The following is a 19,160-nucleotide window of genomic DNA, read 5'->3' on the forward strand; positions in this document are numbered from 1 at the left end:
TAAGTATGTTTCTTAATAATTATTATTCGATAATAAAAAGTTTGGCCACCCCTGGTATAAAATTGCTTTACATTAAACATACATTTTTAAATGTAACTTACGATAAATACAATTTGTTTTTATTATTCATGTTGTCCATATAATTTTATTATTTTTAATAATATTATTAAGATATTACAATAATTCCAATTACTTATACTTAAAGTGTCATTGAAGAACCTCTTCGATGAGTGGACAGTTAAATAAATAATGATTTTTTCCATCTAAACTTTTCACGATAGTTAATTCACAATCAGTGTTTTCATATTTTCGTAATAACTCCATCTTTTTTTCATTTATCTGAATAGAAGAATCTAAAACCAAACATAATATTTTGTAATTAAATCAATGACACTGATATAGCTTAGTTCAGCGTTTACCTAAAATGCATAGAGAAACATGAGTTGGATGAAATAGTAATTCTTCTGGAAGTTTTTTTAAATTTTTAGAATTCAAATATGCAATGTTTCCCAAATCTACAGAATGTACTTTAACCAATTCACCAGGTTTCATTTGATCACAGATTACTCTGTACCACATACCATCTAAAATCAAATGAATGTATATATTTTATCAAATTACTACACATACGGTTAATAAACTAAAGTAATAAATACCTGGAAATTGGCCAAGGCATACTTCATCAACATGTGGTAAATAAGGATTTAAATTCAAGCTACAATACTCTTTAATCATGTCAGATAAAAGTGAGAAAGACTTTCCGAACAATTTGTCTCTCATATAAAATACTCCATCAAGATACAAAACAAACTTCATGTCCACAACTGATTTTTCAACTAATTCATTCCTTAATAAATCCATGTATTTGGTAAATCTTCCAATCTCATCTATATTTTACATATGAAATAATGCCAATTAAAAATAAAAATGTTTATATGAAATTGGAATAATGTTGTAAGTTTAACAAAATCTTATGTAATAATTTATTTTACAGATATTTCAAAATTAATGAAAATTAATCTGTTTATACACTTTTTCTCTTTTTTATGGTCAACTCCTGTCATTGGGTGAAACAGGGAGTTCAAAGAAACAGATATCTAAAGGCAACATAGCCTTACTACCTAGAAATACCCTTCAATAAATATTTCATGTGTCCATGACACAACCACCACTTGGCAAAATTAAAATTAAATAGATGACTTTTTAAACTCCAGTCTATCATAGGTAAATATAACAAAATCAACCTTAAAACTAAAATACTTATTTACAATCTATTATTCAAACCCATATAGACATATTATGTATAAAAATATGGGGCTCAGATAGGTATGCCAAAAGCTCCAGCACATATTTTAATATTAAAAGTGTGGATAATTACTATGTTATGGTCAAACGTCTAATGACAAAGAATCAAATAAAATACAATTTTAATTTAAAAGCATTTATCTTATAGATTTACCTAAGAATAATCTTAAAGCATATACCTATGTCCTATAGTTTTAAATAGAAATAATTAATATACAATACAATTAAGTGTATATTTATTATATTTTATAACTTAAAATATACTATTATGAATGCATGTTTATAAAATGTATAGTTATAATTAAAAATAAATAATACTTATTTTAAACAATTGATAATTTTATTGTAGAGCAATTATTTCTGCATTTTTATAACACTTTACCACACATAGAAAAGTGTAGTGAGCATTTACCCATTAAACAATATTATAAGTATTATTATTTTGAAATACTAATGAACTGAATGAATATCAACTTCTTTGGACATATATATATATATATATTTCTTTTCATATTTTTATAATTATAATATTACGTATAGTATTATATACTATACATATATTATCATAGACGCGCATGTCATCTTTCATTCGTCTGTAATATCACGGAGTAAAGCCATATACATATGCATAACTATTTTGTATAGTAAACAAAATGTATAATACTCTTTTGGCCTGCTAGACATAAGTCAGCCGAACTAGGTCTCGTTTCACTACTTGCTCCGTGCATTGTTGCCGCCAGGTTATCGGTAAAATAAAATATTTTATAGTACACTTTGTTTTACATTTTAAATATATGTTAAATTATACTCTGTATAACTAACCGTCTTGTCGAACACCCAAATCCCCTCACATTCTCCCGTTTGGTACAGATCTATCACTACGGACACACAATTACATACCGTATACCAATAGTGATGGACAATAATTTAGTTGTTATCACGTAACATTTATGGTGGAGGCGCCGGGCAACGATCCCGGTACCTCTCGCAGGTTAGTAAACAAATTTACAACTGAAAATACTAGAACTTTATAGTTTTACAATTTACATTAAATACATTTAACACATAATTGTATACAATTTACTTAACAACAAATAAATTATTATAAACTTATATACGTACTGTATGTGGAAACATTATCTTTCAGCCACAAAGGTTCGACTAGACTATATAACATAGAATTCAAGTTTTCTTTTACAACAGTAATATTTAGATCTACATATTTCCATCCTTCTGCCTCCGATTCATCAAAATGCTAATAAAATAATTTTCCTTTAACTAAAATGACTGTACATTTTTCTTAATTTGAAGTATTAACTTACCACAGATAGTCGAACACCAATAACGTATTCAACTAAATATTTAGCATCAAACTGAATGGGATATGGTAAAGCATTTTTCAATCCTACTTTTAAAAAACTTATAGGCATCTATAACAAACATAAATTACTTAAAAATAATTAGGCATATTGAAAATTACTTAATTACAAAATATATGTAGAACACATTTCTAATCAGCCCTAATACTTAGCCTTATTAAAGTTCTTTAAATTATCGAAATCGAACAAAGAAATCAAAATCATCTAAATCCTGAAGGGAAGTGGACATAGTGATAAATATTGCAACATAGTCTACAAACTACATATATAAATGTTTAAATATTAATCAGGACAAAAGTCAAATACATTTGTTAAGACTTCTGTTACACCTTCTATATTATAGGCAGAGCTCAATTTAATGATATAACTAGACTATTTCTTTTTGGAACGGATTTGTGTTTACTGTTTAAGAATCATCAGGTATGCATATTACATATACATGAATATGAGGGCATTTAATATATTTTTTTTAAATACTTACACTTTTATGTTCAAACTGTAATTCTATCATTTCAGATGAGTTGATATTTTCTTTAAGAGGATCATCCATGTGCTTCACAGAATAAATGTTATTTCCAAAGAATTTATGAATTCTACCTCTGGCATAATTATTAGTTAAGGTAGATTTAAATCCAACGATTTCACCATAAAGTGGTTCTCTATTTAAAGGCTGAGCTAAAAAAAAAAGTTTTGTTTTAAAAGACTAAAGAGTAGATATGTTTTATAAACTATACATTTAAAGTTATTTTAAATTTTTAACAAATAAATTTCGTTTAATTTGCAAATAAGGCAATTTCCAGTGTAATATTTGTTCTCTCTCAAATCAACACAACACATTCTCATAAAATCGTTTTTTATGAATTTTAAGAAATCTTAGCTTTAATCAGATAAAACAATTATTACAGAAAACATATTTTTGAGGATATGACACATTGGTTTAATTTTATTAATTGACTTAGCATAAAACTCAAAATAAAAATATTTTTTTGTTAAGTTAAATGGAATGTTAAATTATTTTGAGACAATAACTAGATAAACCGAATTTCATAACATCGACATTTTTTGAATTGGGTGATTTTACTCAAAGATTACTCAAAAACAAAATTAAAAAAAATATATTTTTGTGTGAATGCGTTTTGTCTAAATTGTGAGAGGGCCAGAAAGAGAAAACAAACAGTGAACTGAGATAGACTTAAATCAAGGGTTGTAAACAGTCAGTAAAGTAATGTGATAAAAATAATGTTGGATAACTCAAATTGAATTTAAATAAAAACATTAAATGTAACGAACAACGTAATTATATTAATTTTCAAAAGTAATTTACTGAATACTGACTGCATATAATTTTATAAATAATATACCTAAATAAATAGTGGTCGATCACTAAATAATTAAAAATTGTAAAATAGTTAGTTGGCAGTAAAATGTTGGTGATTATAGTCTTAAATCATACAATGAAATTGTATTAAAATATTTTGTTGCGAAAATTGTGTCAAATTTAAATAGTACAAAATATGAAAATACATTTTAAATTTAAAAAATATTTGAGAATAAACTTTTTTCCAAAATTTCATTTTGATAAACTGTAATTTTCTTACAATGTATAAAAAAATTAAAAATGTAAATGAATTAAAGTTATAGTAAATTAAAGTAAATATACTTTTTCTTGTAAATTAGTAATTACAAACATTAGCATATTTTCGAAATGTTTAAAAATTGTCCTGTACCGATTACATTAGTTTATTTGACATGGGAATATACAATACATACATAATTGAATAAAAAAATAATAATTACGATTTTTATAGCAATAAGCTGCCAAATTGTTCCAGGATGAAAAAAGAAAGTCATAATGATGCTTTTCTTTTGATCTAATGAATATAGAACTCATGTCTTTTAACTTAAGCAACTCTACATAGCTATTGCTCTTAAAATCAATATATGAAACACCAGATTCTTCAATAGTAGGCTGCCAATTTTTCAATTGCACTTTAATTTCTTTATTTTTATCAAACATAATTAAAACAATTCTTTCAGGAGATACACTGTGTACTTTGAAAATATAAGTTGTATTCTAAAAAATAAATAAAATAATACGTTTCACGAGATAACAATAAGAAATAATTATGAACTTACGTTTAATTGTAGAACATTGTCATTTTTGGTATATATTTTAAATGAATAAGCCGGTAACTTGGTATGTCTTTCAGGAAGTACTCTAATTTGAGTTGTATTAATTACTCTACCGTAATCACTCATAGCGACATTTACACTGTTTCCAGCAACCAAAGTTACATATCCACGACCATATAAATTAGTTGCATTATCAAATGCGCCAACTAACATTCCATATTTCAGATCATTTCTAAATTATTTATTTCATGATGAATAATAATTGATACTTTTTTGCAATTTCAACAACTTAATGACTTACATATTTAGAAGATCAGAACATTCAATATCATTGCTAATAATCTTCAATTTGTCTAGTATATTATCCCCATTATTAAAAAATGTAGTCAGGCCAGTAAACATGTTTAGACTCAGCTTCTTTTCAATTTTAATTTCACCGCCCGTACAATTTTCAAAACGATTATAAAAATCAAGGTTATTAAGTTCAAATTCAGGCCTGCAATTTAATCAGTAATATTTTGTTAAAGCTTATGAATTATATTACCTATGTTTTAAATACTTTTTTAATTTTTCCCATTTTGAACTTAGAGGTCTTCCAAAAAGATCTTCATTTTCTAGATTATGAAGTTTAATTTTGTTATTTATTTTTAATTGTTTAAATTCCTCTATTAAACTTCTTCCAGAAACATTAGGTCCAATATAAATTGAAGCCCTAAAAATAATACAAGTAATTACATAAAACTGCTGAAAAGTTACCATAATCAATAATTGTTTTTTTTTAAACTAAAGTAAATATATAGAATCCTTAACAGCATAAAAATGTTAATTTTCAATTTTGTAGTAATAGACAGTTAAGTGGAAATTAAAAAAAAAAATTTTTAAAATAATATAAAAATCTACAATCATATTTTACTTTCATAGTTAGTTAGTATTTTCATATTAACTTATTGAAAATGTTTAATTAATGTTTTTTTTTACACAAAACTAACCCAAATTTTGTTTTGTTTTTAGTATTTTCTTTAATAGCTGTTTTTAGATTGCCATCAGCATCTTCTTCAACATCTTCTTCAAGTTTTAAATTAATCATTTTTTGTGTTAGATTTGAAAAATCCACTTTTATGAAAGATGGTAAATCTAACTTTTCATTAAAAAATTTGTTTGTTGCACTATAACATAATAATCAGTAATTAAAATTATTATTACTAATCCATGTAGGCTAAGAAAAAATCTTGATGGTGACCAGCAGTTTTTGGGGGTGGCAATTAAGAAACACCTGTTTGTCTCTACCTAGTCTACCGTATGCTCGCTATAAAGTAAATCCATGCCTCGGTTTACTAGTTAACAATCAAGTAAAGTTATAATATTTATAAGGTATAAGAAAGTAAAAAAAAATTATGCAGTGTAGGGTTGTTCTTAACTACAATCGATTAAAAAGTAAAACCACAGTTCTCATGTTACATTCATACTGAATTAACTGAATCAAATTAATTAACATAGCCTATTATAAATATTACTAAAAATGTGTTGAATTAACATTTATTTTATTATAATAAATTAATACTAAAAGTATCTTTAATACTATAATTATTGAATAAATCCTACGCTGAGAATAAAATTAACATTATCATAGTAATATTTGTACTAGGTTATCATGTTCAGCACTGGTTAAACTATAATGAATAATATTTATTATGTTTTTAAAAACTAAAAGAGCATATTTTGTTTAGAAATAGTAAAATTACTAACTCATTGTCTTCAAACTGAATAAATGCTTGATTTTCATGATCTGTTTTATGAACAGTAATATTTTTAATTGAACCATATTTTTGGCATAAATAAATGAACCCTTCCTGTAATCGTAATAAAGAGAAATCAATTTTATACATAATAAGTTTAAATTAAAATTTGTTTGTAACAGCGGCGGATATAAGATTTAATTTTTTGTGAGAGGGTGACATATCAAAAAATCATGTTTGTACTGGCATATTAAACAAAAAAATTCAATTGAACAATATTGAGTATACCAGTATAGTATTATATTTTAAACTGTAATAATAAGTGTGTAGATGAAAACTCGTTAGTTGTCTTTGAAAGGAAAGTACTTAGGAAAATATATGGTCCATGTAAAGATGCCAATACTGGGGAATGGAGAATCCAAAAAAATTGGGAACTTAAAGAAGTGTATCAAAATCCGAATATAGTTTAAGACATTACTAAGAAAAGACTAATCTGGGCAGGACACGCCTGGCGTAAGGAAGGATCGATGCTGAGAACAGTGATAGAAAGGGTTCCACAAGGAAAAAGACCACTGGGATGCCCAAGATTAAGATGGGAAGATAGAGTAAAAGAAGACGTGGAAAAAATAAAACCAGGAGAGGATTGGAAGGAATTATCTTTGGAAAGAGAAAACTGGAGGCAAATTTGTTGGACGGTATGGTCTTGAAGGCCGAAAACCACGAAAAAGAAGAAGAAGAAATAATAAGTGAGTATTATATTAAATTAAATTGTATAGAAGGTAGAATACCTGTTATGGGGGGGGGGGATTTTAAGGGGCAGACCCACTTGGCTCCCCTAAAGCCACCACTGGTTTGTAAATGAGGATAATTATGACTTATAAATAAAAATTAATAATTAACCCATGACTAAATAAACAGGCATGTCAGTAAAATTGTTCTGCGCATCAACTACAATGACATGGAAAAAACGATTTAATCATGAATTCTTTATCACCGCTGCAATGTATTTGGGATTTGGCCGATTTGGGTTGCCGTTTATCCTAAGTCTAAGACATACACGTGCAGTGATAGGAAAAATACAAGAGTTTACTGAGATGTCTGTCTATTTATTCATGAACTAACCTTCATTAATTGCTTTGATGAATCAGTCATACATATCTCATAATCACAATTCCTGAAACAAAAATCAAAACTTAGTTAAAATCATTTTAAAATTATTAGAATATAAATTATAAATATTTTATATGCTTTTATGTTATTAGTATGAACCAATATGCATTTTAATGTGTGGTAATGACACTAGGTTTACTTTATTTATCTAAATATCCACTTATTTTTTTTTTATATTATAGATAACTAATATCTGGTAAGATTACTGGTCCTTTACTGAACCTAACTTGGAACTTGATTGGAGGTCGAGGATTATCTACAATCTACGAAAAATTCAATTCTATCAAAACTTCTAAAATAATATGATTTATACATGATAGACAATCAATAATTAAATACGACTTGTTTGAAGTGGTCAAATGGTTAATTTACAAACATAGAATTTTCATTTATAGTCGTGCAGTTATTAAACTGTAATAAACCAAAATAACTTAAATTATCAAAGAAAAAATTGGTAGGATGAACATTTGTGAAAGTTAAAATTCAAACATAACATTAAAGTTGATTCCAAAACAGTAAATAATTTAAAAGGAATTGATGAGGTAAAACTTAATAATCACCAGTTAACAACATATTTAATTAACAGTATCCTATATAATTGTAGCTTATAGAATTAAAAACTAATCGACCCATTTTAATGAAATGGTTCTGACTGTTCTGAGATATCAGCAAATTTTAGAGAATAGTTTTAATCATATTCTAAAATATACCAAGTATGATATACCATTCAAATCACCTTCATAATTAAATTATTAGTCCACATGGATACACTGATTTGACAGCAAGAAATCAGACAACAATTTACCCATGAACTGAGATATTATGTCTATATAAAGCTGTATTTTATATTTGTTCAATTTTTCCCAGGTTATACAGCTAGTTACAAAATAGTTATTAGAATTCAATTTATACCTTATCACTTTAGATATGAGTTAAGTTATTTAATTTAAGAGCAGATATAATTATAAATGTGCAATCATTATGAATGAATTAAAATGTTCAAGACAAGGGTATTTTTTGGTGAATCAATAAACTCATAATTAAATAATATACTTGATATAAATAAGTATTTGAGTGTACCTATAGAGAGCATAGTTAATTATTCCATAGAATCATTAGGTAGTTATAATAAAACATTTTAAAAGTTTAGCCTCTGGTTAGTCAGTTTTTGTAAACAAATATTGTCATATTTTACTATACAGGCAATGCGTTACTATGAATGAAGCTGCACAAATTTGATGTTTACCAATAAATAATGAATTTGATGAATGGTATAAATTAAAAACTTTAGTTATAGCGATAACTTTAAAGTTGAAATTGGATTTAATAAGATATATTATAATACAAATAACGAAAATTAGATTGAGACTCACTTATCCATTTTTAATCAAGACTTGCGCCATGCACTTGTATTAATGTATAATGTATTCAGTTCCACGCAGTCAACTATCAAATTGAATTTTTAAATCTAAATGTCTCAATCACGTGTCCAAGTGGGAAAGAGCTTCATTGAAATTTGTATTTTAAACCATCACACAGGTCACACAACGGCCATAGAACGATGAAGAAGCGACGGTCAATCAGCTGCACTTGTTTACCTATGATCTGAGATCTACAGTTCTACACTCCACAGTGCAACGGCGCTCGGCAGTAACCACACGGAGCACGGTATAAACACAATACATAGGTGATAACTAATAACGATAACACTGACGGCGGAAAGCGACTCGTCGCCCGTCGGCGTGTTGCAGCGGCGGTCGACGCGACGGACAACAAACAATGCTGACGACAGCGGCGTGTAAGGTGTAACCGGGCAGCGGAACGCGAAGAGTTCTACGAACAGCTGCGGTATTCAACAATAAAAGAACGGACCATATTTGCCGCAAACAATTTACAGAGCGCGTAACACGACAGTAGGACACTGTCGTATACACGCACCTTTCGGTGATATACCTCTATCAACACTTGAGTTATCAAAATACCATAAATTAACCGGTTAGGCTCTCAAGAAAGACGATATCGCTACCTAACTGTATAGACTTTCAAATCCTCAGCGACCATAAATTAACTGGTTACAGATAAGATTTGAAAGAATACAATTAACGTACGACTACCATTCAAGGAATACGACTTCTCAAACAAAATAACAAAATATATAATTTTATTAGTCGATAACACTTCTATTAAAATATAAAACAATCACTCTAGAGAAATACACTTAGCCCGTACTACGGTCGTCGCTTTTCGCGTACGATAATTGTACCTATGTCTCCGTTGAATTTCTCGACGACTACGGGAGTCCCCTTGCCCGTGCGTGTGGCGGTGTTATATAGTACATTTTGTGTCACCTCAGCACACTCACTTCTCTGGTATGAGCTATACTAATATCCTAGTTGTTAAAACCTATTCCCACCTATAATACATACATATATAAAATAATATTTTGTCAACGACTGACTACAATATACGACAACACTTAGATGGACCGCAGATATGGTACGAAAGCCGTGCAGGTCCATCAAACATTCAAACCCATTACATATTACATCAATGTTCGTAATATTACGAATAGGCATGCGCAGACTCAGGTCTCAGACTATATATAAATATATAATGAACATTTGTTAATTAAGAAAAATGAAGTATCTTACATTTTTAGAGGTAGAAGGGTGTGTCGAGTGTGGGGATATCCTAAATCAAAAATAATTAATTTTTTAAGGCACTTCAAAACATAATAAGATAAGAAAATTCATTAAAGAATACAAAAACATTCAATGACGTGTTCTTATGTGAGATTATCTTGGACATGTTTTTTTGCAGTTTAATATTCATAAATATTAGGTACTCGTTTTATTTTTTTTATTTTTTTATTGTTGTCTTAACACCCCAAAGGGGTAAATAGTACAGTACAAAGACAAGAAGAAATTAATGCAGAGTAAAATAGTTTGAGGCTTTCCTCGATAAACTTACAACTTACTCGTTCTATGTAATTAATACATGCATAAATGTATAATATGTAATATTTTGTTTATTTTAATTAAAAAAACGTATTTATAGTTATATTTATTGTCTGTGTAATTTGACGAAGTCGTTTTCTTATCTTATCTGAGACCTCGGGACAAGAAGTAATCTGTATGTGAGTAGGGTTTCGTGAAACATATATGTCGTGCTTGTCGTGTGCTCGTATTCCGAGTGCGATTAATTTATTTTCATTTAAATTAATTTATGTATATTTAAATATTAATTTATGTATATTTAAAAATTAATTTTTCACGTTGAAATTACAATATATTGAAATAACTACAAAACATGAATCGTATTAAAAATAAATTTAAAAAATTTAAAATATAATTTTATGTAAACATATAAAAAATAATGAAAATAAGACTTTTTTTATCGACTTTTCCGCATTTTTTTTTTTATTTCAAAGGGTTTATTCCTACAAAATAAGATCATAAATGCATACTTTAAAGTGCATATTTCAGAGGTTTTTTAAGCATATAAATTCGGGCCCTAGTCATAACATAACCAATTCAGCGTTCCTGTAGTGGGGTAGCTAGGAATTTTGTAGGGGGGAATACAAAAATACAAATACAATATTTCTTTTATTTACACTTTTTATACCTAAAATAATGTTAATAATAAATTAAGCAACAAATTATATAGGTGTATAAAGATTTCTACCGTGGCTGTGTGATTAATTCATAATTAATCATGATAATATAAGAAAAAATAATCCAATTCTTAAGTAAAAACAACGCATCATTCCAAACCTACCAGCTTCAATCAAAGAAATCTTACAAAGTGGTTATAAGAAATCTCCACCCCTCTACCCAGTTGCAGATATCTCCTCAGAAATCGATAAATTGGATTCTCACCGAGGCAAGACCAAATATAAAACATCAACAAACAAAAACTGCCTTTTCCAAGTTCTTCGTTGATCTCGAGCCTGACCTCTCCAAAAAAGACATCTTCAATATTAAGTCATTCTTACACGCATAAGTCAAAGTTGAGGATCTACAAAACGGCATGATATTCTGCAGTTCCTTAACTGCGGCGAGGATCACTCAACTACAAAAGCATTGTCCATAAAAAAACTCCAAAACCCCCGCCGCCAGCCTTTTACCTCAATCAATCCTAACCAGAAACCTTAACTTAAGCGGCCTCCTCAACATCCTACACCACCAACTGGCTCACAATCTTCCAATCTACAATCAAACACGCACAACAAATCCTACGTCAATGTAACAGGTAACGCCACCACTTACAATCAATCTCATGACAATGACTCCAATATAACTGATAAAGGTGTTCTAAGTTTCTAGATGATTTAAAATTAGTAATCCATCCTCTAATCACTCTCCTCTTCTCTGTTATCTCCAAGCACCTTGATACTAAACATAATGCCAAACTCTTATACTTCTAATTCTCTCCTCGCCCTTCTTTGGAACGCTAACGAACTAAAAAGTCACAAAAATGAACTCCTCCTCGCCCTTCAGGAAAAGAGAATTGACATTGTTTTCATATCTGAAACCCACTTCACCACCAACCCATACCCATAACCCCAATCTCCCTGATTATGATTCATTTCGTGCAAAACCTACCCGACAACACTGCACTTGCAGGAGCAGCAATATATATAAAATCTTCACTTAAATCATACCACTTCCAAACTTCATATCTGATGACATCCAATCCTACGCAATATCTCTGATACTTAGTAATATCCCTATCACAGTATCACATTCGCGGCTGTTTATTGTAAACCCAAATACAAGGTGAAAAGATTACTGAATTCTTCTCCACCCTCATCTACAACAACATCATAGGTGGCGATCTCAATGCAAAACACCAACAGTGGGGCGGTCGTGCTTCAAACCCCAGTGGAAATTCCCTCCAACAATCCTTATCAACTACCACTTCTACTATCATTGCTCCTCCAAATGACACCTGCTGGCCTAACTCCCGTCGCAAAATGCCAGACATCCTGGATATTTTTTTCACTAAGATTCCTGGAAATCTCCACATTCAAGCATTTAATCTCATTGACCCTTACTCAGACCAATCACCAGTCATGTTTTCACTTGAATGTCTACCACCAGCTAAAATTAACGCCACAGCTCCATCTCAATTTCCAAATGACTCGGTAAAATTCAATAAAATTCGATCCGAAAAACTTGCCTAAAATTACGCTTATTAAAGACCTTCTCTGATATCGATGATGCAGTAAACCTACTCACAACTAATATTCAGACCTCTGTGTGGGACTTGGCCAAAATTGCACCCTCGCACGTTAAGCCTTTCCCTTGTCTCCCCTCTTACATATGAACTCTCTCACGCAAAAACGCCTGGCTCGTGTTATTTGGCAAAGATCTCGTACGCTATAGACAAGTCTCATTACAACGCACTTACAAAAAATTTGATATGTCTGCTAGCAAACCTTAAGTTTGGGTCTTAAGCAAACTATACTTCTTCTCTCACTGGCATAGATGGCTCCCTATAGAAAGCTACAAAGAAATTACTATGCATCCACAGTCCTACCCCTCTTTAACATAATGCCGACGGCAGCTGGGCATTATCCGAACAATCTCAAGCTGACATATTTGCCAACCACCTATCTAACACTTTTCAACCACACCATAATATTATTTCTCCGATCAAAATTTAAGGAGTTGGAAGCTATCGAATCTCTCCTATTCCAATGTATCCTCCTAGAGCTTTTCACCCTAGCGAAGTTGAATTTAGTTTAAAGAAAATCTCACCCAAAAAATCTCCTGGCTTTGACCTAATTTCATCGAAAGTAATCAAATACCTTCTCAGGATAATCATAATTTTCCTAACCCAAATTTATAATAAACTATTGGAAAAACTTCTTCTTAAACGTATATTACCAATAGTAGGGGAAGCTAAAACCTGACTCTCAATTTGGTTTCCGCAACAATCACTCAACGATCCATCAGGTTCGTCGCCTGGTTGACACAATTACATTTGCCTTGGAGGAAAAATTATACTGCACTGATGCTTTCCTTAACGTCTATAAAGCTTTTGATTGAGTTTGGCATTCAGCCTCCCCTATAAATTCAAAAATCTCCTTCATAGCCACTATTATTAAATAATCAAATAATCAAATTTTGATCCTCAAATCCTATCTCGAAGATAGGTTCTTTTTTGTACGTGAAGGCTCTTCCTTTTCTTTTCCTACTGAAATAAATGCAGGCGTACCACGAGGTGCAGTAAGTGCCCCTCTACTCTTCAATCTCCACATCTCAGATCAGCCTACCCTCACACCATGCATTAGTCAGCAACTTCACTGATGACAAAGCCATATTAACAACCAGCCAAAATCCTATCTTAGCTTCCTCTTACATACAAGATCATTTCCCTTGCATCGTGGTATAAAACAAGAGGAGTAAAAATGAATGAAACAATATACATCCATGGTACCTTTGTACTTCACTATGGAATATGCCCAACAGTTAAACTCAATAATCAACCGCTTCTTCCCACCCAGTGTATACGATACTTCGGCATCCTTATTGACCGTCCTCTCATCTGAAAACCTTACATAATTAGCAAAACCGGAACTTAAAGACCGCATCCTACTCCTTCAACACTCAACCACTAACATTTGGAGGCAACATGAAGACCCCTTTTCAGGCCTATTTGGACTTATGGTATCCAACTATGGAGAGCTGCCAAAACTTTCAACATCCACCGCATTCAAAGATTCCAATCTAAAACCCTACGTATAATCCTAAAAGCGCCATTCTATGTCCCTAAACACACCCTCCATACTAATCTCAAAATACCATTTGTCTCTGAACTATCAAAAACCCACTACAAAATTTCAATAGCAGCCTAGCACACCATAAGAATTCCCTAATCTCCGATCTATTATCTGCTTCTATCCAAGGCAACCCGATTAAACGATTCAAAAGACAGTGGTGTTGTGACCTGCTAGCCTAACAAATTCTTTACTTCGTCGTAGTACCTCCGCTGGGAGACTCCTGCAATCTGCCTTTTTATTTTTGTTTATTTTATCTTATATTATTTACTTCGAAAGGTGTTTTCGAAAGGTACTTCTAAATGTCAAAGGACCTCAAGTGCTTACGATCGGAGGTATCAGCTGCAGTTAGCGACTACTTGTTGGGCGATTGTAAACTCCGCAAGAATAACGGTTAGATAAAAAGGTAATGAAAAGGTCTTATGTAAAGTCCACCATTTTTATTTTCTTACCTGTGATGGGTATATGGAAACTCTGCCAGTGCTTATGTAAAACATAATAATATATCTCAACTAAAGAATGTCAAAAATCCAAAATGATAGTGTTAGAGGATTTTATAAATAGTTATGATACTGGATTTATATTAGAATGAGATGTTAGAATATCTACAAATTGACGCTCATTATTTTAGTTCATAATTCCACATATCATAACATACCTAGGTTGCTAGATACATATTTTATGATTATCTCAATTATTTACTATGATAATACGTTAATAAATACACATGACAATTTGGATGATTTGTTCTGACAATTATTATTTTTATAAATGTTTGTATATTTTTTGGCATATTATTCTAATGTACATGATATCTGTCCTATAGATTAATTTTATACTGTAACTTGATTTTCTTCACTGACTAAGTTTGCATGAACTTAGTTTTACTTGATTTTTTTCCTGGCGGAATTCACACAAAAAAAGGTACTTGTTGCAGAGCTTACATGCGCCCTTGTTATACCTACAACAGGCATCATACCCATATGCGTCGTCTCCGTCTTACTAACGCATAAAATACCAAAATATACATCCCACAGTTACAAATTTTGTGTTGTTAGCTTAGATATTAGAGTGAGTGGCCAATATTACCAAACATTAATGTAATAATATAATTTGTGTTCTCTCGTTAGTTTATACGATACTTTTATTTTTAAGTGAATTTTTAGTATGTAAAATATTAATATAAATATCCATACTATGCGCTTCAATAAAACAGAGGATGAGAGACGGCATATAAAGGTACCACATCTTCTTTACTGGCAAGGTCTCCATGAAAGTTAGGTTACACGTATACCTGAACTGCCCCGAAGGTTAGGGACTGGTACCCGTCAACCCGATGAGGTCACCTCCCCTTCATATTTGCTATTTCCAAAGTGGGGGAGGGATTTTATATATTTATGGTCGACGTGCACACCACCCAATACGGACAACAAATGATTTATTGATAACAATCAGGCATATTAATTAACATAATAGGTATATAATTAATAACATTATCACAACATCCTTTAATTTTTTAACTCAACAATAATATCTGATCCATAGTAAACGGAAAAACAAATGGTGCCCTAGCTACTCCAAACGTTAATTTTGTAAATCTAAATCATGAAAAATCCTTTTTTATATTTATCATTAAATATTATTTAGAGCTTTTTGCCAACTCGAACTGGTTATAATATGCACTTGACAAATTTAATACACAAAACAATGCACAATTTGCAATATTAGCAAAAAAAAAGGATAATGCTGCATTTGTACACAATTATTTAAGGTTATTAAATTATTATGGGATATTTATTACTAATCTCAATAGTAAGTTAATGTTTTATACAAATTATTAGGGACACATTCTAAATATATTTGAAGCAATAAGTGTCCGGAAGTCTTCTAAAGGGGGCAAATGTTTACTGTCACAAAATAAAATATTAGAGCTATATGATAAAAATAAACCTATAGTTGTTTGAGTAAATGATTCACCATATGGGGTATTAAACTATGTTGTTGTGAAAACAAAACTCTTTTATTTAATAAAAACTACTTGAAAAAACTTCTGTACATACTTATTACTTACAAGTTAATAACAAAATAAAATAAATTAAAAAGAATAAAAGTTTTTTTTAACAAATTAAACAAACAAGTTATGACAACTTGTTATTACCACCAATATTATTTAGGTCTTAGTAGATCTAATTTTACATTGTTGCAAGTATTTAAAAAATATCTTAAAAGTAATTTATAAGTATGATAATTTGATTAAAATTATGGTAGTAAATATTTTTGCAGAAACTTAAGCTAGGTATTTAGGTTTCACTATCAGTATCAACATTTCTTTTTGAATTTTTTGAATCCACTTCTAATTTTTGATAAAATACCCAATGGTTTTTAGGAATCACATGAGAGTTATATAATGCTTATTAATAAGTCTTTTTTTTCTTGAGTGATTTTTGTTGTATTTTGCAAAGCACAGAACTTTAAGTCATTAAATGATTTTCTGCCACCAATAATTTTCTCATCAGCACCAAAATATTTTTGCCAGAATTCGTTAACTTTTTTTAAACATTTTTCTCCCATTTTTCAAATTTATTTATCATTTTCTAGTATTATTTTTAATACCTTTAACAAGTGGTGTCTCTTCTACCACCCTTAATTGCTTACCCATCACCACATTAGATGTTGCAATTGACATCGCAGAATTATGCTCTCCTGGTGGTACATAATTTGTATCTTTAGAAATATCATCATTGTTAGAAATTGATGACAGTTGGTCAAAAATATTAAAATGAACAGTAACTGTTAAACTATTGGGTACATTACCGTCAAAATGTATGAACAGTTAATTTCATTATAAAATTATGTGTACCTGAAATATTTAAATCATTGTTCGTTTTTTCTATATAATATTGAGAGTCGTGTGGAGTTAAAGAATCATAGATTGCAGTGATTGCACTTCAAAATATTCATATTCGTCTGCAGTTTTGTCTGGATTTAAAAAAAACTAAAACTAAAACGGTTAAATTAATAATTACAAAAGTTTACTCAGTTTTTAGGTTTAAACTATTATGGTACTATAATAATAATACTCTATATTAATTAATAAACGCTGAATAATAATAATTATAATAATTATGTACATTTTCTTTTTCTACAATAAGTAAGAGTTCAGATTTATCCAAATTTGATACAGGTGTGATAGTACATTCATTGATTCATTATTGGGTATTATGTCCATTAGAGATTCAGAATACTGTGGAATAAATAAGTCAGTGAATTGAAAATCTAACCAGCTTTGTAAATAAACTTAAATAGACTTAAATTAATATTGTAAAAATAATATAGAAAATTAATACTTAAATAATATAGAAAATTAATACTTAAATAATGTTTAAATTGTAATTTTATTATGTGTATTATTAGTAAGTATATACAAAAATAATTAAGTACCTTATCTTTCTCTATGATAGGTAAGCATTTAGATTTCCTTAAACTTGATATATTTGTGAGATTCAGTTCATTTTTAGATCTGTTCATTGTAGATTTAAAATATACCTTTCTGTGTTTAACAATAAGCAAACCATCAGCTTTGATTAAGCTCAACATCATTAATTTTACTTTTTTTGATTGTTGTCTAGGCATTTTTTATATTCAAATAGCATTTGAAATAGTAATAATTACACTATAAGTTGCTATAGATAAATTGTATTATCAGTTCTATTGATTTTTAATTTTAATTTTAATTTTCAATTTATTTTCACTTGTTTCACTTTTGAATTGAATCTGATAAACAAGGTTATGTTGTTCTAAAACGATATTAAGAGCTCTCAAGAGATAAATAATTTAACTTATTTTTATTTCGTCATTGAATTACATTGAATTGACAACGAAAGACCTGAAAAAATGATGTGGTTAACTCATTTTTAAATTTTTTGAGTGGTTGCAGGCTTGAACTTGATAATCGATATTATAAACAATTTCACTAATTTTAATGATAATTGTATACGGATTATAATTTATAGGACTTAAAACTTATTTTTTATAATATTATATCACATAAAATTGTATTTGAATTACATTTAAAAAGGCGAGATTAGGATCGTAAACATTCAACGTACTTCTTTCCAGTATGTATGTAGTCAATGCAAAATACAAATGAACTAATATTACAATATCACAGGCGATATACTCATGAACGAAAACAGTATATTTTTAAATAATACAACAATAATATTATTAATATCACATCGAATTATTATATTTAAGCGACAAGTGTGAAGTGGTACAAGCCCACACGGTAGCCAGCTGTTTCATTGGCTATCATTTCTATTTATATAACTATCGTTTCTTAGAACAACAAAATATAAGTATAGATATGATTATTATTTATTATCGTATTATTTATGTTTATTTTATAGATTTAAAAAGACCGAAAACCAAAAAAATATTATTATGATACATAAAAATGTCAATAAAGTTACTTATACAACCAAACTGTCCGGCCCTAGTCGGCCCCATAATTCGATTATTCGTCCGGCCCATTGGGAAATTTCCCTATCTCCCACTTTGCCACTCCGCCCCTAATATTAGGTAGAATACTCAGCATCACACGTCATTGTCTTCAAGAATTTAAAATCGTTTTTGAAATTTTTATCGGAGTCC

The 19,160-nt window shown here is 29.6% G+C and overlaps 1 protein-coding gene across 1 annotated transcript; it reads right to left on the bottom strand.

Moving 5' to 3' along the window:
- Positions 1-148: 148 nt before the first annotated feature.
- On the bottom strand, positions 149-9,678 carry LOC111033534. Its single transcript, XM_022314315.1, has 14 exons — positions 9,097-9,678; positions 7,676-7,727; positions 6,564-6,667; positions 5,807-5,983; positions 5,377-5,529; positions 5,119-5,313; positions 4,821-5,049; positions 4,482-4,758; positions 3,166-3,359; positions 2,628-2,735; positions 2,428-2,560; positions 657-887; positions 420-584; positions 149-353 (listed from the first exon to the last, which is right to left on the bottom strand). Exons 1-14 carry the CDS (start codon positions 9,102-9,104, stop codon positions 208-210), a joined length of 2,172 nt encoding a protein of 723 aa, XP_022170007.1. The 5' UTR covers positions 9,105-9,678; the 3' UTR covers positions 149-207.
- Between the last annotated feature and the right edge of the window lie 9,482 nt (positions 9,679-19,160).

Source organism: Myzus persicae, unplaced genomic scaffold, assembly GCF_001856785.1.
Source record: "Myzus persicae strain clone G006 unplaced genomic scaffold, MPER_G0061.0, whole genome shotgun sequence".
Taxonomy (NCBI): Eukaryota; Metazoa; Arthropoda; class Insecta; order Hemiptera; family Aphididae; genus Myzus; species Myzus persicae.